The sequence below is a fragment of the Hemiscyllium ocellatum genome, chromosome 35 (genome assembly GCF_020745735.1).
Source record: "Hemiscyllium ocellatum isolate sHemOce1 chromosome 35, sHemOce1.pat.X.cur, whole genome shotgun sequence".
NCBI classification, from domain to species: domain Eukaryota; kingdom Metazoa; phylum Chordata; class Chondrichthyes; order Orectolobiformes; family Hemiscylliidae; genus Hemiscyllium; species Hemiscyllium ocellatum.
Genome location: NC_083435.1, coordinates 25,145,224 through 25,167,560, shown reverse-complemented (window position 1 = coordinate 25,167,560; position 22,337 = coordinate 25,145,224). Strand labels below are relative to the sequence as shown.

The 22,337-nt window shown below is 49.3% G+C and overlaps 1 protein-coding gene across 2 annotated transcripts in view; it reads right to left on the bottom strand.

Moving 5' to 3' along the window:
* The window catches only part of LOC132832895 (ral guanine nucleotide dissociation stimulator-like), a 219,862-nt gene extending 198,644 nt beyond the window's left edge, over positions 1-21,218 (bottom strand). Inside the window, exons 1-2 of one of the 2 annotated variants that reach the window (XM_060851104.1) lie at positions 20,751-21,218; positions 16,286-16,907 (exon numbers count right to left, since the gene is read on the bottom strand). In XM_060851104.1, coding sequence (XP_060707087.1) covers positions 16,286-16,402 — 117 coding nt within the window. In that variant the 5' untranslated portion in view covers positions 16,403-16,907; positions 20,751-21,218. Of the gene's footprint in view, positions 1-16,285; positions 16,908-17,151; positions 17,172-20,750 lie in introns of those variants that run through there. The other variant, XM_060851105.1, reaches the window with a different exon arrangement.
* Positions 21,219-22,337: the final 1,119 nt, after the last annotated feature.

Here is a 22,337-nt window from a genome sequence, read left to right as displayed (position 1 = left end):
ATCTATACTCAATTATCTGACCAATTAAGGTAAGTATACCAAACGCCTTCTTCATTATCCTATTTACCTGTGACTCCACTTTCAAGGAGCTATGAACCTGCACTCCAAGATCTCTTTGTTCAGCAACACTCCCTAGGACCTTACCAATAAGTGTATAAGTTCTGCTAAGATTTGTTTTCCCAAAATGCAGCACCTCATACTTATCTAAATAAAACTCCATCTGCCATTCCTCACCCCAGTAGTTGCCAGGTTTCAGGACTTGCCAGGAATGGGAAGGGGCTGGTTCCCCTGTGAATGTGGGACATCAACTCAAGGTGTTCAGAATTACAAAGGTATTTGAAAGAGCAGCCAATGAGAGACTGACTCCAGAGTTGGAAGGATCAGTATTGGAGTCGCAGGGAGATAAGACCCTCCAACGAGCAACCTACCCAGACCCCTACATCTATCATTTATGGGCATTTAACGCGACCAATTCACCTGCCCTGCACAGCTTTGGACGAGGGAGTGGGAGGAAACCGGAGCACCCGGAAGAAACCCACACAGACACGGGGAGAACGTGCAAACTCCACACAGTCACCTGAGGTGGGAATTGAACCCGGGTCTCTGGAGCGATGAGGCAGCAGTGCTTGCCACCGTGCCGCGTTGTGAAACTTGAAAGTGTTCAGAAAAGATTTACAAAGGATGTTGCCAGGGTTGGAGGATTTGAGCTACAGGGAGAGGCTGAACAGGCTGGGGCTGTTTTCCCTGGAATGTCAGAGGCTGAGGGGTGACCTTACAGAGGTTTATAAAACATCATGAGGAGCATTGATAGGATAAATAGGCAAGAGGCAGGAGAGTTCAAAACTAGAGGGGCTTGGGTTTAAGATGAGAGGGGACAGATATAAAAGAGATCTAAGGGCAGCTTGTTCACACAGAGGGTGTTACGGGTATGGAATGAGCTGCCAAAGGAAGTGGTGGAAGCTGGCACAATTGCAACATTTAAGAGGCATTTGGATGGGTATATGAATAGGAAGGGTTTGGAGGGATATGGGCCGGGTGCTGGCAGGTGGGACTTGGTTGGGTTGGGATATCTGGTCAGCATGGACGGGTTGGACCGAAGTTGTTTCCATGCCGTACATCTCTATGACTCTATGAGTAACTGGAAGACAGAGCTTGGAAGTGATTGAACTGAAGAACAGGCAGTGGGGTGGGCAAATAGAGATTATTTTATTCAATGTAACAAGTGGTTCTGATCTGGGCCCTGGACGGAGGTTAAATTCCAAAAGGGAAGTGGACGAATAGTAGAAGGCGGAACAGCTCAGGTCTTTTTGTTGGGGGGGGGGGGAGATCTAACCAGACAGCAGTGCCAAAGTTACACTAGGCTGAATGTCTTCCATCTGTTCTATAGAATGTACCCACTGTGCAGTCTTGGCCTAGGCACAGCAGTGTCATCACTGACTTGGAGACTGTACCTGCATGGAAACAGTGGTCTGAACTGGCTTACCATTCCAAGGTAGGACAGAGCAGGACAGACGCATTTACAAGGAAGCTACGTAAAGACAGGACAGAGAAAGGGATTGCCGGATATGCTGACATGCTGAGCTGACAAGGGCTGGTGGAGGAGGTTTGTATGAAATGTGCACACCAGGAATAGGCTCAGTGACGATGAATGTCAAGAGTATGGTGTTGGAAAAGCACAGCAGGTCAGGCAGCATCTGAGGAGCAGGAGAATCGACGTTTCAGGCAAAAGCCCTTCAAAGGGTTGCTGCCTGACCTGCTGTGCTTTTCCAGCACCACACTTTTGACTCTAACCTCCAGCATCTGCAGTCCTCACCTGTGGTGATGAATGACATGTTTTGCTGCTTTAACATTCCTGTAGTGATCGGCAAAGGTTAATGGCACAGAGTGGTTTGAGTTTTACTCTGTATCTAACCCTGTGCTCGACCTGTTTTGATGGGACAGAGAAACAGGTGTCTTGTTCTGTGTCTAACCCCAGGCTGTATCTGCACTGTGTGCGCTTAATGGACACAGTACAGACAGAAGCTTCCATTTCATTCTAAAAGATGAGAGGGAGCTGTACCATCACTTTAAAAGAGTCGAAGATTCTTTACTCAGTATCCAACCCTGTACTGTACTTGTCCTGAGGAGTTTTGATGGGGACAGTATGGAGAGACCTTTCAATTTAAATACAACAAGGGAGTTTTACTCTCTTTACCCTGTGCTGTACCTGTCCTGTGAGTATTAAATGGAAAAGTGCAAAGAGGGCTCCATTCCATATCCAACCCAGGCCATTCATGTCACAGGAATATTGATGGGATGGTGTAGAGGGACGTGCATTCTATATCTAACCATGTTATAACCCTCCGGAGCAGATTACAGTCTGACCCTGCACTGGGAATATTTGATGGGCATAGTGTACAGGGAGCTGGACTCTATATCTATCGAGTCATACAGCACAGAAACAGATCTCTCGATCCAACCAGTCCATGCCAACCAACTTTCCCAAACTAAACTAGTCCCAACTGTGCTGTGTTGGGCCTCTCAACCCTTCCTGTTAACCCGAGATACATCTGATGCAACTACTGCAGATTCTGAAAACCTGCAAAGACAGGGCAGTCATTGACCTTAACCTTCAACTCCGTTCCTCTACCTACAGGTGGTGCCTGCCCTAATGGGTATTTCCAACAATGCCTGTTTTTATTGTCAAACTATACCTGAACTGGGTGTGCTTTAGGTCCCAGTGCACAATAATGTTTCTTTTAAAATAGCATAACATTCTGCGGCGATGATGTCACCCACACGGTTTGATGAGAATTAGAAAGGTTCAGGAAAAATAAAATTGGCTTTGATTGGGAGAGACGATCGAGATTACAAAAGATTGGGTCAGTTCAACGGGAGCCACCTATTTGCTGTCACAAGGACTCATTGGAAAGTTATGGTGCAGCATAAGGCATGCGTTATTTGTCTGCTTTCTGATGCTGCTAGGTTGTTTTGGGATTTAGCTCCAAGGATAATCAGTCCCTCCCTGTGGAACTTGGTGTAAGTGGTATCTTGCAGAGGCAAGACAAAACAGTTAGTGCAAAAGTCTGTAACAGCACTGTAATTGGAACCAGTTCATCAGAGAGAGAGACAGACAGACAGACAGAGACAGAGACAGAGACAGACAGAAACAGAATTAGAGAGCGAGAGACAGAGACAGAGAGAGACAGAGAGAGAGAGACAGAGAGAGAGACAGAGAGAGAGACAGAGAGAGAGACAGAGAAAGAGAGACAGAGAGAGAGAGACAGAGAGAAACAGAAACAGAATTAGAGAGAGAGACACAGAGCGAGAGAGAGACAGAAAGAGAGAGAAACAGAGAGAGAGACAGACAGAAAGAGAGAGACAGAAAGAGAGACAGAAAGAAACAGAAACAGAATTAGAGAGAGAGAGAGGAAAAGAGAGAGAGAGAGAGAGACAGAGTTAGAGAGAGAGAGACACACACACACAGACAGAATTGGCTTTGCAGGAAGGTTTGCAAAGGCCACCCTACCTTGAGGTTAAAGTACTCGCCATTTTCCCATTTGCGTGGTAGCAAGAAAACATAGGAAACAGAGGGGGGGTCCATTCAGCCCGCTGAGACTGCTTCACCACTCAATATGATTGGGGTCGCGCTAGCTCGAAGTGAGATTAAGCAAATGGGTTTACCATTTCAGGTGGAGTGAAGGCTGGAAATCGCTGGCGGAAAGTTTGCCGAGGCTGCTGGCTGGATGGGGGCCAGTTAAAATGGTGGGAACTCGGATTTACAGGACAAGGGTGTGCAGGCATCCAGAATCCAGCCAGCGTCCCGACCACGTTCTGCTAGAGGAACAGACTCACTTTGAGGGGGCTAAATGGCCTTCCCCTGTTCGGGCTTGGGAGGCAATGATAGGGAAACACACTCTCCCACACGACTGTGGTCTCCCTGTCGGTGTCAGTACCTCTTAAACAACTATTTAGCTCTCCGAAAGGAAGGAGTGACCCCAGTAGGCCGTCATGAGGATGTACCAGTTGTGGAGAAATGCATGTGAATGCTGACTGTGGTAAAACAGTGTCAACATCCAACTGCAAAGTGATTCAAGGACAATAGGCCGATTGTCAACATGCTGCGTGGGGGGAGCCTCACACGCATTTACTCACAGTGAGACAACAGCAGATTAAATAGCACCATTCGTGAACAAACTCCGAACATAAAACCCCATTCATTTTAATGCAAGATAAATGATTATCTTTCGCTAAACTAAACCTCCACAAACACAGCATTATTAAAGGAAAGTGCCTGTACCCTATACTCCCCCCCCACCCCCCCCAGCCATGAAATACAAATCACAGTCGCTTAGAAATTATCATGCGTTCATGAGCAATCAGAACATTGTAATAAATGGATTAGCACACCAATTAATATGGTAAAGTATTCTTAATAGAAGTGTGCCAATATGTGATCTACTTATCTCGCTGTATGCTAGAAACCATGAGTGGTTCGCTGGGCTAGGGGTATGATTCTTGCTTTGGGTGCGAGCGGTCCCAGGTTCAAATCCTCAATTTTAGGGTGGCTCAGTGGCCCTAGCACTGCTGCCCCAGGACTCCCATCCCATCCTCAGGTGACTCTCTGTGTGGAGTTTGTATGTTTTCCCCGTGTCTGCGTGGGTTTCCTCCGGGTGCTCTGGTTTCCTCCTACAGTCCAAAGGTGTGCAGGTTACGGTGGATTGGCCATGCTAAATTACCCCATAGTGTCCAGGGATGTGCAAGTTAATGTGCATTAGTCAGTAAATGTGGGGTAATAGGGTAGCAGAATGGGTTTCGGGTGGGTGACTCTTCAGAGGGTCAGTGTGGACTAATTGGGCCGAAGGGCCTGTTTCCAGCCTGTAGGGGTTCTATGAAAATATGGAAAGGAAACCAGAAAGGGGTGAGTTCAGAGGTCTCTGTACTTCAGTTGATCTCCAGATTGAGGGAGTGCTGCATCGTTGGGGGTGCAGTCTTTCAGATGAAATATAAAATGAGGCCCACTCTGACCCTATCACATCTAAATTTTCTACTGGTTTCAGAAGAGAAGACAGATGCTCTCCCAACTTCACAAGAACACGCGATCTGGGCTTTATCACTCTGTCATTGGTGGGATCTTCCTATGGGAAAACTAGCCACCCAACCCCAGAATTTCCCTCGGAGCGGGAGACAATTTCAGGGGGTTACAACTGAGCCACAAGGAGGAGGCAGAGACTGGGCTAGTGGAACAGGCAGGCAGGTGGAAGATGCAGTTGAGTGCAGACAAGTGGGGATTTTGAGATCCTTTCAGCAGACTTGGCTGCCCGTAGCCAAGCTAGACTTAGAAAATAGTCAAAAGAGTCAACCACATCGATGTGAAGCCACAATCGTGAGTGGGAAACAAGAGGAGGGCTGCAGGAGAGGGCAGATTTTTGTCTCCGTAGTGAACCAGACAGGTTTTTGTTTTAAAACAAGAACTGATAACCATTCATGGTCAACGTCATTGATACCAACTTGGTCCAACCAAAATGGTGGAAGCAACAGGTTAGGCTGATTCTGGGCTCGAAGCCAGGTTTCATCCACTCTGTCCGCTTTCCACTTTTTTTTCGTTCTTCTCTCATTTCTTTCCCTTTCTCTTTTTTTTTTAAGTTTCTTGGTGTTTTTTTTTACTTCCCTTCTGGAAAGAGCTCAGCAGCTGGGGCCCAGCAAGATGGCGGTTGGCAGCAAAGCACCTGGCAAGGCCAGGAGGGGCTCTGACCAACACGGGTGAGAGCGTGCCCAGTGCGGGGAAGAGGGGAAGCAAGCCTTCATGGGAAAGGCCCAGCATGGAGTGACTGTAGGCCTAAGGCTTAAGAAAGGAATGTCTTGTTTAGCTTCTAACTTTACTTCCTTACTCTTCTACTTTATACTAAAAACAGAACTGCAGTGATGAACATTTTTTAAACTAATTTAGTGGGTGGCACAGTGGTTAGCACTGCTGCCTCACAGTGCCAGAGACCGGGGTTCAATTCCCGCCTCAAGTGACTGTGTGGAGTTTGCACATTCTCCCCGTGTCTGGGTGGGTTTCCTCCGGGTGCTCCGGTTTCCTCCCACAGTCCGAAGATGTGCAGGTCAGGTGAATTGGCTGTCCTAAATTACCTGTAGTGTTAGGTTAGGGGTATGGGTGGGTTACGCTTCGGCGGGTCGGTATGGACTTGTTGGGCCGAAGGGCCTGTTTCCACACTGTAATCTAATCTAATTTTGTTATTTTTCTGAGATTTTGTACCTTTCTCCCTGACACAACACCGGGAATGACGACATTGTACGATTTTCACTGTACTCCTGTGTGCCAGAGTACCCGTGACAACAAAACCAAAATCTAAATGGTAGAATCCGGATTCACGAACTGAATTCGAATTCCACCGGTTGCTACGGCGATACATTTGAGGAGGACGAATGAAGACGGACAATGGGTAAAATCGAAAGGGGCGTGCAGGGATGGAGGTGAGGAGGCCGGAAGGTAAATGCCTAAAGCTCAGTGAAGTTGAGGATGCATTGAGTGAACTGTACAAGGCCTGGGCTTCACAAGTTTCACTCGATGGTCTACTTATGCTCCTACCTGGTATGTTTCAGGACTCGCTGCATTCGCCCTCCTGCCAATTCTACCCCTCCCCACTTATCTCCCTCTCGGCGTCGAGCAACGTCCCACTGGTGGCTTTGCAAGTGGAACATTAGCCTCTGTGACCGTGAGCCATCAGGAGGCCAATCCAAAAAAGCAAAAGGTCCACATCCTGAATCTCCGGATCGTCACAGTTAGCGGTTACTCAAACACACTTCATAGCCTGGTTCCTGAACGGCACTAGAACAGCGAGGTTACTGAAGGCCCACTTTCCAAGCAGCCTCTCAGGAAGCCACAGTTTGCATCCACTAGCTTTAATCTGGGCTTCAGAGAATACTGGCATCAGAGGAATGCATCAAAGGTGTAAACAGCACATGCAGCAGAGGCAGTCATAGAGAGGTGCTGCATGGTCACAGACCCTTCAGTCCAACTCGTCCATGCCAACCAGGGTATCCGAAGTTAATCTTGCCGGCACTTGGCCCCCTTTCCCTCTAAACCCTTCCTATTCATATTCCCATCCAGATGCCTTTTAAATGTTGTAATTGTACCAGCCTCCACCACTTCCTCTGGCAGCTCGTTCCATACACACATCACCCTCTGTGTGAAATAGTTGCCCCTTAGGTCATAGAGTCACAGAGATGTACGGCATGGAAACAGACCCTTCGGTCCAACCTGGCCACGTCGACCAGATATCCCAACCCAATCTAGTCCCACCTGCCAGCACCCGGCCCATATCCCTCCAAACCCTTCCTATTCATACACCCATCCAAATGCCTCTTAAGTGTTGTAATTGTACTAGCCTCCACCACATCATCTGGCAGCTCATTCCATACACATACCACCCTCTGCATGAAAACTTTGCCCCTGAGGTCCCTTTTATATCTTTCCCCTCTCACCCTCTCGTTCTGGACTCTCCGACCCCAGAAAAAGACTTTGTCTATTTACCCTGTCCATGCCCCTCATAATTGTCTAAACATCTATAAGGTCACCCTTAGCCTCTGGTGCTCCAGGGAAAACAGCCCCAGCCTGTTCAGCCTCTCCCTAAAGCTCAAATCCTCCAACCCTGGCAAACATCCTTGTAAATCTTTTCTGAACCCTTTCAAGTTTCACAACATCTTTCCGATAGGAAGGAGACCAGAATTGCACGCAATATTCCAACAGCGGCCTAACCAACGTCCTATACAGCCACAACATGACCTCCCAACTCCTGTACTCAATACTCTGACCAATAAAGGAAAGCATACCAAACAGCACCTTCACTATCCTATCTACCTGCAACTCCATTTTCAAGGAGCTATGAACCTGCACTCCAAGGTCTCTTTGTTCAGCAACACTCCCTAGGACCTTACCAGTAAGTGTATAAGTCCTGCTAAGATTTGCTTTCCCAAAATGCAGCACCTCACATTTATCTGAATTAAATTCCATCTGCCACTTCTCAGCCTATTGGCTCATCTGGTCCAGATCCTGTTGTAATCTGAGGTAACCCTCTTCGCTGTTCATTACACCTCCAATTTCGGTGTCATCTGAAACTTACTCACTGTACCTCCCATGCTCACATCCAAATCATTTTTGTGGCACTCCACTGGTCACAGACCTCTAGTCTGAAAAACAACCCTCCACCAACACCCTCTGTCTTCTACATTTGAGCTAGTTCTGTATCCAAATTGCTAGTTCTCCGTGTATTCCATGAGATCTAACCTTGCTAATCAGTCTCCCATGGGGAACCTTGTCGAACGCCTTACTGAAGTCCATATAGATCACATCTACTGCTCTGCCCTCATCAATCATCTTTGTTATGTCTTCAAAAAAGCTCAATCAAGTTTGTGAGACGTGATTTCCCACGCACAAAGCCATGTTGATTATCCCTAATCAGTCCTTGTCTTTCCAAATACATGTACATCCTGTCCCTCAGGATTCCCTCCAACAACTTGCCCACCACCGAGGTCAGGCTCACCGGTCTATAGTTCCCTGGCTTGTCTTTACCACCCTTCTTAAACAGTAGCACCATGTTTGCCATCCTCCAGTCTTCCGGCACCTCACCTGTGACTATTGATACAAATATCTCAGCAAGAGGCCCAGCAATCACTTCTCTAGCTTCCCACAGAGTTCTCGGGTAAACCTGATCAGGTCCTGGGGATTTATCCACTTTTAACTGTTTCAAGACATCCAGCACTTCCTCCTCTGTAACCTGGACATTTTGCAAGATGTCACCATCTATTTCCCTACAGTCTATATCTTCCATATCCTTTTCCTCAGTAAATACTGATGCAAAATATTCATTTAGTATCTCCCCCATTTTCTGTGGCTCCACACAAAGGCTGCCTTGCTGATCTTTGAGGGGCCCTACTCTCTCCCTAGTTACCCTTTTGTCCTTAACATATTTGTAAAAACCCTTTGTATTCTCCTTAATCCTATTTGCCAAAGCTATCTCATGTTCCTTTTGCCCTCCTGATTTCTCTCTTAAGTATACTCCTACTGCCTTTATACTCTTCTAAGGATTCACTCGATCTGTCCTGTCTATACCTGACATGTGCTTCCTTCTCTTTCTTAACCAAACCCTCAATTTCTCTAGTCATCCAGCATTCCTTATACCTACCAGCTTTCTCTTTTATATATTTCCCCCCTCACCCTAAACCTATACCCTCTAGTTCTGGACCCCCCCACCCCAGAGAAAAGACCTTCTCTATTTAGCCTATCCGTGTCCCTCATGATTTATAAACCTATATAAAAGTCACCCCTCAGCCTCCGACGGTCCAGGTAAAACAGGCCCCAGCCTGGATCTATAGCATTTATGTCCACCCACCCCCACTTCTCTGTTCTCTCCCCACAGCCCTGCAAGTCATCGAGCTTTACAACAAGGAAACCTTCGGTCCGACTCCTCCATGCTGACCAAATATCCGAAATTAATCTAGACTCATTTGCCTGCACTCAATTGTACCAACCTCCGCTACTTCCTCTTTCACTGAGTGAGAGGATCAGGAGCAATATGGATTAAAGATTGGCTGAGTGGTTGAAAACAGAGAGTCAAAGAACAAAACAAAACAGTACAGCTGAGAAACAGGCCCTTCGGCCCTCCTGCCCTGACACATTTTGCCCTTCCTTACTAAAACGGTCTTCACTTACAGGATCCGTGTCCCTCTATTCCCTTCCTATCCATCTATTCATCCAGGTGCTGCTTCCACCACCTCCTCTGGTAGTGCGTTCCAGGCACTTATCACCCTTTGTGCGAAAAACCTGCCTCGCACATCTCTTTTAAGCTTCACCTCTCGCACCTTGAACCTCTGTCCCCTGGTAATTGACCCCTCCACCCTGTGAAAAGCCTCATACTTTCCGCACTATCCATCCCATTCACAGCCTTATCAACTTCTGTCAGGTCACCCCTCAACCTCCTACATTCCAGTGAAAACAAACCCAGTCTACCCAACCTTTCGTCATTGCTAAAATCCCCCATATTGGGAAACATCCTGGTAAACCTTTTCTGCATTCTCTCCATAGCATCCACATCCTTCTGATAGTGTGGTGACCAAAATTGTACGCAATATTCCAAGCATGGCTTAACTTAGGTTCTATGAAGTTGCAGTATAATTTGTCTATATCCAATGCTGCTTCCAATGAAGCCAAGCACACAAAAAACCTTTTTTATTACCTAATCTACCTGCACTGCCACCTTCAGTGATCTGTGAACCCGCACACTCAGATCCCTCTGCATATCAATACTCCAAAAGAGTTCTGCCGTTCACTGTATAATTTCCACCTGTGCTTGACCTTCCAAAATACATCACCTTCCAATTGTCCGGATTAAACTCCCTCTGCCATTTTTCTGACTTCGCCTCCAACTGATCTATATCCCACCGTATCCTCTGAGAATCCTCCTCATTATCCGCAACTCCACCAATCCTTGTATCATGATACTTTCAGACTGGAGGAAGGCCAATATTGGGGGATGCCTGCTTTTTATAATGTGGGTGGCACAGTGGTTAGCACTGCTGCCTCACAGCGCCAGAGACCCGGGTTCAATTCCCGCCTCAGGCGACTGACTGTGTGGAGTTTGCACGTTCTCCCCGTGTCTGCGTGTGTTCCCTCCGGGTGCTCCGGTTCCCTCCTCAAAGGGCCGAAGGGCCTGTTTCCACACTGTAAGTAATCTAATCTAATATCGAAATATGTACAAAATGCTGGAGATCTTGTTATTCAGGGGACAGGTTCGAAGTCAGCAGAAGACGCAAAACTTGGGAGAATTGTAAACTGTGAGGCGGACAGTGCACAACTTCAAGAGACTCCAGTCAATGCAGACCCAGATTCCTCAACCACTCCTCATACAGCAAAGCCCATCATCTCCAGGAATCAATCCAGATGTTAGTGGAGTAGGGAGATGGGGGCCAGATGAAACTTAATGGAATTCAGAGGTGGAGAGAACAATATAAAACAAAAGATACTAAATAATTATAAAATGGTGCTTCAGAAGAGATCATGAGAAAAACAAAAGAGTTGTATTCTAAATTAGGCACAGGAGCAGAAAGCCAAAAGGGTGTACATTTGAAGGAGCAGGATACGCAGAGAGAGCTATTAATAAAGCACAAGGTATTCTAAGTTTTGTTAATGGAGCACAGAGTACTGGAACAGGGAGGTTTTGTGATGTACAAGGTGAGACTTCAGCTTGTGTTCTGGCTGCCACATTTTAGGAAGGATGTGAATGCATCATAGACAGAGTGCAGGAAAAGGTTGGTTCTAAGGAACTTCAGATCTGAGGATAGACTGAAAAAGTTTGGGATGGTTTTCCAAGGAAAGGAGGTGGCTGAAGGGAGATTTGATTGACAGAGCAGATCAGGAGGAATCATCCCCACTTGCAAAAGGATTGAGAACCAGAGAGCACAGTGTTTCGCAAAAGAGGCAAATGCGAGGGGAGACCAAGCTTCTTTCACACAGCGCGTGGCCTGGGTTTGGAACACACAGCCTGGTGACGCAGGAAGGTTACACCGAGGCATTCAAGAGGGCACTGGATGGTAACTCAGACAGAAACAAAGTTCAGGGTTACGGGGAGGAATGGCAAGAGTCGAACACCAAGTCAAGACGGATTGAGAATGGCTGGATGGGCTGAACGGCCACTGCCTGTACCACAATAATTCTGTGATATTACACCAAACACTTTGTCACCCTGAATGTGCCTGTATCGCATGGCAGTAAAAAATGAGGTCTGCAGATGCTGGAGATCACAGCTGCAAATGTGTTGCTGGTCAAAGCACCGCAGGTTAGGCAGCATCTCAGGAATAGAGAATTCGACGTTTCGAGCATAAGCCCTTCATCAGGAATAAGAGAGAGAGAGCCAAGCAGGCTGAGATAAAAGGTAGGGAGGAGGGACTAGGGGGAGGGGCGATGGAGGTGGGATAGGTGGAAGGAGGTCAAGGTGAGGGTGATAGGCCGGAGTGGGGTGGGGGCGGAGAGGTCAGGAAGAGGATTGCAGGTTAGGAGGGCGGTGCTGAGTTGAGGGAACCGACTGAGACAAGGTGGGGGGAGGGGAAATGAGGAAGCTGGAGAAATCTGAATTCATACCTTGTGGTTGGAGGGTTCCCAGGCGGAAGATGAGGCGCTCCTCCTCCAGCCGTCGTGTAGTTGTGTTCTGCCGGTGGAGGAGTCCAAGGACCTGCATGTCCTCGGTGGAGTGGGAGGGGGAGTTAAAGTGTTGAGCCACGGGGTGATTGGGTTGGTTGGTTCGGGCGGCCCAGAGGTGTTCTCTGAAGCGTTCCGCAAGTAAGCGGCCTGTCTCACCACAATTCCTTCGTCTCCGCCGCATCTGCTCCCAGGAGGACCAATTCCAACACCGCACAACCCAGATGGCCTCCTTCTTCAAGGACCGCAGATTCCCCCCAGACGTGATCGACGATGCCCTCCACCGCATCTCCTCCACTTCCCGCTCCTCCGCCCTTGAGCCCCGCTCCTCCAACCGCCACCAAGACAGAACCCCACTGGTTCTCACCTACCACCCCACCAACCTGCGCATACAACGTATTATCCGCCGCCATTTCCGCCACCTCCAAACGGACCCCACCACCAAGGATATATTTCCCTCCCCTCCCCTATCAGCATTCCGCAAGGACCACTCCCTTCGTGACTCCCTTGTCAGATCCACACCCCCAACCAACCCAACCTCCACCCCCGGCACCTTCCCCTGCAACCGCAGGAAATGTAAAACTTGCGCCCACACCTCCACACTCACTTCCCTCCAAGGCCCCAAGGGATCCTTCCATATCCGCCACAAGTTCACCTGTACCTCCACACACATCATCTATTGCATCCGCTGCACCCGATGTGGCCTCCTCTATATTGGTGAGACAGGCCGCTTACTTGCGGAACGCTTCAGAGAACACCTCTGGGCCGCCCGAACCAACCAACCCAATCACCCCGTGGCTCAACACTTTAACTCCCCCTCCCACTCCACCGAGGACATGCAGGTCCTTGGACTCCTCCACCGGCAGAACACAACTACACGACGGCTGGAGGAGGAGCGCCTCATCTTCCGCCTGGGAACCCTCCAACCACAAGGTATGAATTCAGATTTCTCCAGCTTCCTCATTTCCCCTCCCCCCACCTTGTCTCAGTCGGTTCCCTCAACTCAGCACCGCCCTCCTAACCTGCAATCCTCTTCCTGACCTCTCCGCCCCCACCCCACTCCGGCCTATCACCCTCACCTTGACCTCCTTCCACCTATCCCACCTCCATCGCCCCTCCCCCTAGTCCCTCCTCCCTACCTTTTATCTCAGCCTGCTTGGCTCTCTCTCTCTTATTCCTGATGAAGGGCTTATGCTCGAAACGTCGAATTCTCTATTCCTGAGATGCTGCCTAACCTGCTGTGCTTTGACCAGCAACACATTTGCAGCTGTATCGCATGGCAATCTCTTTGTGGCCTCCACACAACTTACATTCCCGTCCAAATTTCATATTTCAGCCAATGTGGATCCTGCACTCTCTGACTGCAGGAGAAAACGAGACTCAAATTCCCAGGCTGCACAGCCCACCCCTCCTCACTCCCGTGTTATTCCCTCCCAGTGTCCGAACCCAAAAATAACCGGGCCTATTGGTTTCTGGGGATACAGAGAGTTTGGAAATCGGAGCAGGAATAGGCCAGTTAGTCTCTGCCATTCAACCCAATCATGGCTAATCTACCTCTTCAGGGCCACAGGACCCTGTTACACTCACACTGACCCTGCCACACTGGCACTGACAGTCTGACCCTGTCACATTGAGAGTGACCCTGATAGTCTGATCCTGTGACATTACCCTGACCCTGACAGGCTGCTCCTGTCACACTCACACTGACCCTGACAGTCTGACCCTGTGATATCACACTGACACTGACCCTGACAGTCTGCTCCTGTCACACTGGCACTGACAGTCTGACCCTGTCACACTCACACTGACCCTGACAGTCTGACCCTGTCACACTGGCTCTGACAGTCTGACCCTGTCACACTGACACTGACCCTGACAGTCTGACCTTGTCACACTCTCACTGACCCTGACAGTCTGACCCTATGATATCACACTGACACTGACCCTGACAGTCTGATCCCATCGGAGAAAATGGGGACTGCAGATGCTGGAGATCAGAGCTTAAAAATGTGTTGCTGGAAAAGCGCAGCAGGTCAGGCAGCATCAAAGGAACAGGAGATTCGACGTTTCGGGTATAAGCTGAAGAAGGGTTTATACCCGAAATGTCGATTCTCCTGTTCCTTTGATGCTGCCTGACCTGCTGCGCTTTTCCAGCAACACATTTTAAAGTCTGATCCCATTGCACTGATAGTGACTCTGATTGTCTGATCCTGTGACACTGACCCTCACAGTCTGATCCTGTCACACAGACAGTGATCCGAACAATCTGGTCCTGTCACACTGACATGACCACCTCAGTCTGATCCTGTCACTAGCACAGTGACCCTGACAGTCTGACCTAGTCACATTCACACTGACCCCAACAGTCTTATCCTGTCACACTCACAGTCTGACCCTCACAGTCTGATCCTGGCACACTCACAGTTTGACCCTCACAGTCTGATCCTGTCATACTCACACGGTAGCACAGTGGTTAGCACTGCTGCCTCACAGCGCCAGAGACCCAGGTTCAATTCCCGACTCAGGCGACTGACTGTGTGGAGTTTGCACATTGTCCCCGTGTCTGCGTGGATTTCCTCTGGGTGCTCCAGTTTCCTCCCACAGTCCAAAGATGTGCGGGTCAGGTGAATTGGCCATGCTAAATTGCCCGTAGTGTTAGGTAAGGGGTAAATGTAGGGGTATGGGTGGGTTGCGCTTCGGCAGGTCGGTGTGGACTTGTTGGGCCGAAGGGCCTGTTTCCACACTGTAAGTAATCTAATCTAACCCTGACAATCTGATCCTGTCACACTCACACTGACTGTCACAGTCTCATCCTGTCACACTGACACCGAGTCTGACAGTCTTGAACCTGTCATCCTCACACTGACCGTGACAGTCTGATCCTGTCACACTGATAATGCCCCGATAGGCCGATCCTGTCAAACATACACTGACCCTTACAATCTGATACTGTCACATTCACATTGACCGTCACATCTGAACCTGTCACTCTGATAGTAACGTTGACAGTGTGATCCTGTCACACTGAAAGTGACCCTCACCGTCTGAAACTGTGACATTCACAGTGACTGTCACAGGCTGAATCTGTCACACTGATAGTGCCCTGACAGTCTGATCCTGTCACACTGACAGTGATCCTGTCACACTTACACTGACCTCACAGTCTAACACTGTCACATTCATATTGTCCATCACAGTCTAAATCTGTCACACTGATAGTGACCCTGACAGTGTGATCCTGTCACATTGACACTGACTGTCACAGTCTGAACCTGTCACACTGATAGTGACCCTGACAGTGTGATCCTGTCACAGTGTAAGTGATCCTGTCGGTCTGCTCCTGTCATACAGACAGTGACACTGACAGTCTGATGTCACACTAACAGTGATCCTGACGGTCTGACCCTGTCACACTCACACTGACTCTGACCGTCTGCTCCTGTCACACTCACACTGACCCTGTCACACTCACACTGACCCTGTCATACCTACACTAACCCTGACAGTCTGAGCCTGTCACTCTCTCTGTGATTTTTATTTCAAAAATATACTTTATTCGTATAGTTTTCCGTGTAGTCATTGAAGCAGTTCTGTTCTGTACAATAGCATGTAAACAAACAAATTTTGGAGTTTCCTGCAAACCGAAGACATTGCTTACTTGTACAAGACTATATCTACATGTATTTGAGACACGAGGTGGGTCCAGTAACTGAACGGACCCCCATTTACCTTCAGCAGGAAGACCCCAGACGGTGGTCTGTCCCCACCGCCCCTTGGCAGCAGCTGCCCCAAGCTTCAGTCCATCCCTCAGCCCACAGTCCTGGTGCTGGGGATGTGCCAGTCTGCAAGACTCAGTCAGGGTCAGCTCCTTGCTCTGGAAGACCGACAGCTTTCGGACAGACCAAAGAGCATCTTTCACCGAGGGGACGGTCCTCCAGGCACAGTCGGTGTGTGTCCCGGAGCTGCTCGGGACGAACCTCGACCCAAACCACTGCATCTCCCTCCAGACTCCCTTCACAAAGGCACACTCCAGAGGGAGATGTCTGACAGTCTCTAGCCCCCCCCCCCAGACCCTCCCCCCCCCCACCCCCCACGATCCACACTTACCGGAGGGGAGTCCACATCCGGATCCCTGGCCCTGTAGCCGCTCAGAACCACACTGGCATCTCCGGAGATCTCCAGCCTGACCCCGTCCAGGATGTGGCGGACTGTCCGAGGTAGCATCGCCGGTCCGGGAGGAGCATCCGCAGAGGGCTGGGGGATGGGGGGGGGGGGGGGGTGTGGGAGGGGTGGGGAGTTGGAAATGGGCGCCTCCCCTCCGCGGTCTCCTCACAGACCGGACCCCTTCAGGGGAGAGCGAGGGTTCGGACCGGGGCTGACCGCTGACTGGGGGGCTCCTCGGGGTCTGACCATGTTTGCTCTAACCCCCCCTACCCCTCTCACCTATCCTCCCCCCTCGCCCTGACCCTCCTCCCCCCAGTTACTGGGGCCAGCCAAGGAGCCCTGGGCACTCCTGGGTCACACAGTCACAGGTTTTGGAAAGAGGAAATAACAGGGAGTTAACATTGGCCAGGCTGCCTTGTCCCTACTTATCCACCCGGAATGTCAGGAGCACCCCAAGATGGGGCAGCCTGCTCTGTCTTTTCTCCAGCTCAGGGGAGTCACACCCACTTTCATCCGCAAGGTCCCGGGGTCAAACTCGACACCTCTTCCCCCTTGGGCCGCTCATCTGTGGAGAGAAACAGGAAGACGTGAGAGAATTGTTCATGATATGAGCCCGTTTGCAAACTTGCTGACGGGACGAGAGACGCAGCATTGAACACCGACCGTTCAGAGAGAGAGAGAGAGAGTTCCCTGCTTTCTCCCGAATGCTCACTCCTTCGCCTCAGGTCCCTCCCCCCATTCCCCCCATTCCCCCATGTCCCCCACTCCCCCATGTCCCCCACTCCCCGAGGCTGGAGAGATTTACAAACCCGGAGCTCAGAGTAAGCCAGCCAAACCACTCGGCAAATCTGGAAAGGCAGCAAGCCGATCGGGAGGATTTAAATAACAAAAAAAAGCGCAAAGAGGCGTGGGGGGTGGGGGAGCAGGGTCCCCGTCAGCACCAGCAGTGAGGGAGGGTGTGTATTCCCACCCCCCGCCACCACTACTGCAGGGTCTCAGGTCGTCTGCAGTGAAGGGGAGCAGCATCAGTTCCAAAAGGGGGTTCTGGTGTTAGGCACTGGCTGCAGCCAGCCGAGAATCACAGCTGCACAGAACGGCCCAGACAGACTGAAGTACCGCACACACAGTGTCAGCACACATACACACACACACACACATACACACACACACACACTCATTCACACACACATACACACACACACATACTCACTCACTCTCACATACACACACACACACACACACACACAGAGAACGGCCCAGACAGACTGAAGTACCGCACACACAGTGTCAGCACACATACACACACACACACACATACACACACACATACACACACACACTCATTCACACACACATACACACACACATACACACACACACACACTCACTCACTCTCACATACACACACACACACACACACAGAGAACGGCCCAGACAGACTGAAGTACCGCACACACAGTGTCAGCACACACACACACACATACACATACACACACACATATACACACACACACACATATTCACTCATACATACATACACGCTCTCTCACACACACACACATACCCACTCACACACACATACACACTCTCTCTCACATACACACACTCACTCACTCTCACACACACACACACACACACAACGGCCAGACAGGCTGAAGTACAAGCACAGTGTCAGCACACACACACGCGCTCTCTCTCTCACACACACACACACACATACAACGGCCCAGACAGGCTGAAGTACAGCACACACAGTGTCAGCACACACACTCAGACACAAGTACACACACATCTACACACACAGACACAAGTACATACACACATGTACAGACAGACACAAGTACACACACATGCATACAGACAGACACAAGTACACACACATGCATGTACACATGTACACACACATACACAGACACAAGTACACACATACATGTACACACACAAATACAGACATAGGTACATACACACACGTACACACAGACACAAGTACATATACACACATGTACACATACAGGCACAAGTACATACACACAAATGTACACACAGACGCACACACGTGCGTACACACGCAAGTACACACACACACATACATACACAGACACAAGGTTCCCAATGGGAGACTGGTTAGCAAGGTTAGATCTCATGGAATCCAGAGAGAATTAGCCATTTGGATACAGAAGTGGCTCAAAGGTAGAAGGCAGAGGGTGGTGGTGGAGGGTTGTTTTTCAGACTGAAGGCCTGTGACCAGTGGAGTGCCACAAGGACCAGTGCTGGACCCTCTACGTTTTGTCATTTACATAAATGATTTGGATGCGAGCGTAAGAGGTACAGTTAGTAAGTTTGTAGATGACACCAAAATTGGAGGTGTCATGGACAGCGAAGAAGGTTACCTCAGATTACAACAGGATCTGGACCAGATGGTCCAATGGGCTGAGAAGTGGCAGATGGAGTTCAATTCAGATAAATGCGAGGTGCTGCATTTTGGGAAAGCAAATCTTAGCTGGACTTATGCACTTAATGGTAAGGTCCTAGGGAGTGTTGCTGAACAAAGAGACCTTGGAGTGCAGGTTCATAGCTCCTTGAAAGTAGAGTCGCAGGTAGATAGGATAGTGAAGAAGGCGTTTGGTATGCTTTCCTTTATTGGTCAGAGTATTGAATACAGGAGTTGGGAGGTCATGTTGTGGTTGTACAGGACATTGGTTAGGCCACTGTTGGAATGTTGCGTGCAATTCTGGTCTCCTTCCTATCAGAAAGATGTTGTGAAACTTGAAAGGGTTTAGAAAAGATTTACAAGGATGCTGCCAGGGTTGGAGGGTTTGAGTTCTAGGGAGAGGCTGAACAGGCTGGGGCTGTTTTCCCTGGAGCTTTGGAAGCTGGGGGGGGGGGGGGGTGACCTTATAGAGGTTTACAAAATTATGAGGGGCATGCATAGGATAAATAGGCAAAGTCTCTTCCCTGGGGTGGGGGAGTCCAAAACTATAGGGCATAGGTTTTGGGTGAGAGGGGAAATATATAAAAGAGACCTAAGGGGCAACTTTTTCACACAGAGGGTGGTATGTGTATGGAATGAGCTGCCAGAGGAAGTGGTGTAGGCTGGTACAATTGCAAGATTTAAAAGGCATCTGGATGGCTATATGAATAGGAAGGGTTTGGAGGGATATGGGCCGGGTGGTGGTAGGTGGGACTAGATTGGGTTGAGATATCTGGTCTGCATGGACGAGTTGGACCGACAGGTCTGTTTCCATGCTGTACCACTCTATGACTCTAAGTACATACACACACAGACACAAGTACATACACATACATACACACAGACACAAGTGCATACACATGTACACACACACACACATACAGACACAAGTACATACACACAAATACACACACAGACACACACAAGTACACACAGAGACACAGACATACACACAGACATGTGCACATACACAGACATATGCACACACTTACATGCAGACACACAGTCATGCATAGATGAACAGACACATACACATACTAATGGACACTGACATGACCACATTTACCCACAAGCACACACACATGCACACAGACTTAAACACATACCAACTATACATACACAAATACACACACTGACAGTTATACATACACATAAACATACTCATGTGTGCACATATACACAAACACATGCTCAGACCTACACACACACAAATGCACACAGACACATACATTTATACATACACATCTGTGTGTACACACACACACATTCACAGTTCTACACAAACACACATTGAAACACATGCATGCACACATGTACACATACATACACTGACATACAGATGCAGAGGGAGAAAGTGAGGACTGCAGATGCTGGAGATCAGAGTTGAGACTGTGGTGCGGGAAAAGCACAGCAGGTCAGGCAGCAGGAGAATCGACGTTTCGGGTATAAGCCCTTCATCATACCCGGGACATCACTTCTCCTGCTCCTGGGATGCTGCCTGACCTGTTGTGCTTTTCCAGCACCACGCCCCCACTTACAGATGCAAAGGCACAGATATACACACACAGAGATACACATACATATACAGTGGCACACACATACACAGACACACAGATACAGTGGCACACATACACACACACAGAGACACAAACACAGAGATACAGTGCACACATACATATACAGTGACACACACAGATACAGTGGCATACATACATATACAGTGGCACACACGTACGCACATACACACAGATACAGTGGCACACACAGACACAGTGGCACACATACATATACAGTGACACACACAGACAGACACACAGACAGACACAGATACAGTGGCACACATACACATACAGTGGCACACACGCACAGATAAACAGTGGCGCATACACACCTCGGCGGCTGTCCGTCTGACATTACGTGCAAATTCCCGGTACCTACCCGCCGTTAGCACATGCCCAGCTGCTAACTCGGTCGTGAAGTCGGAGGCAGCCTGGCTTTCGGCGGTCAGTTCCCCCAGCACTTAATGACCTTGTTCAGGAAAGCACCAGAGTTATCCCCCCGGACAGGGAGGAGGTCCTTAGCTGGCAAGTCTAGGGATAGCAGGGCGTGTGTGTGTGTGTGTGAGAGAGAGAGAGATTAGAACTGTTCACAGTCTGCAAAGTAAAAGGCAAGGAGGGAGAGAGAAAGAGAGAGAGCTGGATAAAGGCAACACCCCTTTCTGATTTCTGCTGACTGATGAAATACTGCGAAGGTTTCGGTCTGGTCCGACATGAAGGAGAGATGGGACCGGGTGCAGCCGCTCCTGCTGCTGTTTCTCCAGAGAGACAGACAGAGAGAGAGAGAGAGAGGTTGCACAGGCTGGAGGGGGAATAGTGCTTTCGCTCTTTCTCTTGCAGGTTTGCATCAATGCTCCCTGTCTCGCCCCTGAGCAACCCCTCCCATGTCTCTGCAGGAGGAATCTGCACCCCCTCCCCCGTCAATTTCCAACCCCTTCCACACACCACACACCACCACCGCCCCGTTCTCCCCCTCTGGGTTCCGGCTCCAGGTATTTCGGGCAGCCTCAGTCCCTTCCTGCTGAGAGCCGGAGCTGGTGTGGTGCAGAGGGGAGGAGGGGGGGGAAGTAGCCAGCACACGCTAAAACGCGGAGTGGATTTCTCTTCAGGGAGAAATCAGGTACTATCAAAATGCAAATGTGTCAGAGCTGTATGGCCGGTGTTAACTGTTACTGCCGTAGAGTCATAGAGATGTACAGCACGGAAACAGACCCTTCAGTCCAATCCGTCCATGCCGACCAGATATCCCAACCCAATCTCGTCCCACCCGGCCCATATCCCTCTAATCCCTTCCTATTCATATGCCCATCCAGATGCCTCTTAAATGTTGTAATTGTAACAGCCTCCACCACGTCCTCTGGTAGTTCATTCCATACACGCACCACCCTCTGTGTGAAAAAGTTGCCCCTTAGGTCTCTTTCATATCTTTCCCCTCTCACCCCAAGCTCTCAAATTCTGGACTCGCCCACCCCAGATCTTGACTATTCACCCTACCCATGCCCCACATGATTTTATCAATCTCTACAAAGTCACCCCTCAGCTCTGACGCTCCAGGGTAAACTGTCCCAGCCTGTTCAGCCTCTCCCTATAGCTCAGATCCTCCAACCCTGGCAACATCCTTGTTAATCTTTTCTGAACCTTTTTGAATTAGCCGCACTAAATTGCCCACGGTGTTCAGGGATATGTAGGTTAGGTGCATTACTCAGGGGTAAGTGTAATGGGTCTGGGTGGGTTACTGTTAGGAGAGTTAGTGTGGACTAGTTGGGCTGAATGGCCTGTTTCCACACTGAAGGGATTCTATGAAGTTTTACAACGTCCTTCCAATGGGAGGAAGACCACCAGCAACAACAACAGCTTGCATTCATGTAGCATGTGTTAGGGAAGAGCCCAACAGCACTTGGCAAGGCCGGTGTGTCATGAAATCTGACCTGGAGTCACCCCAGTAAAAGATACGGCTTGTGTTTTTGTC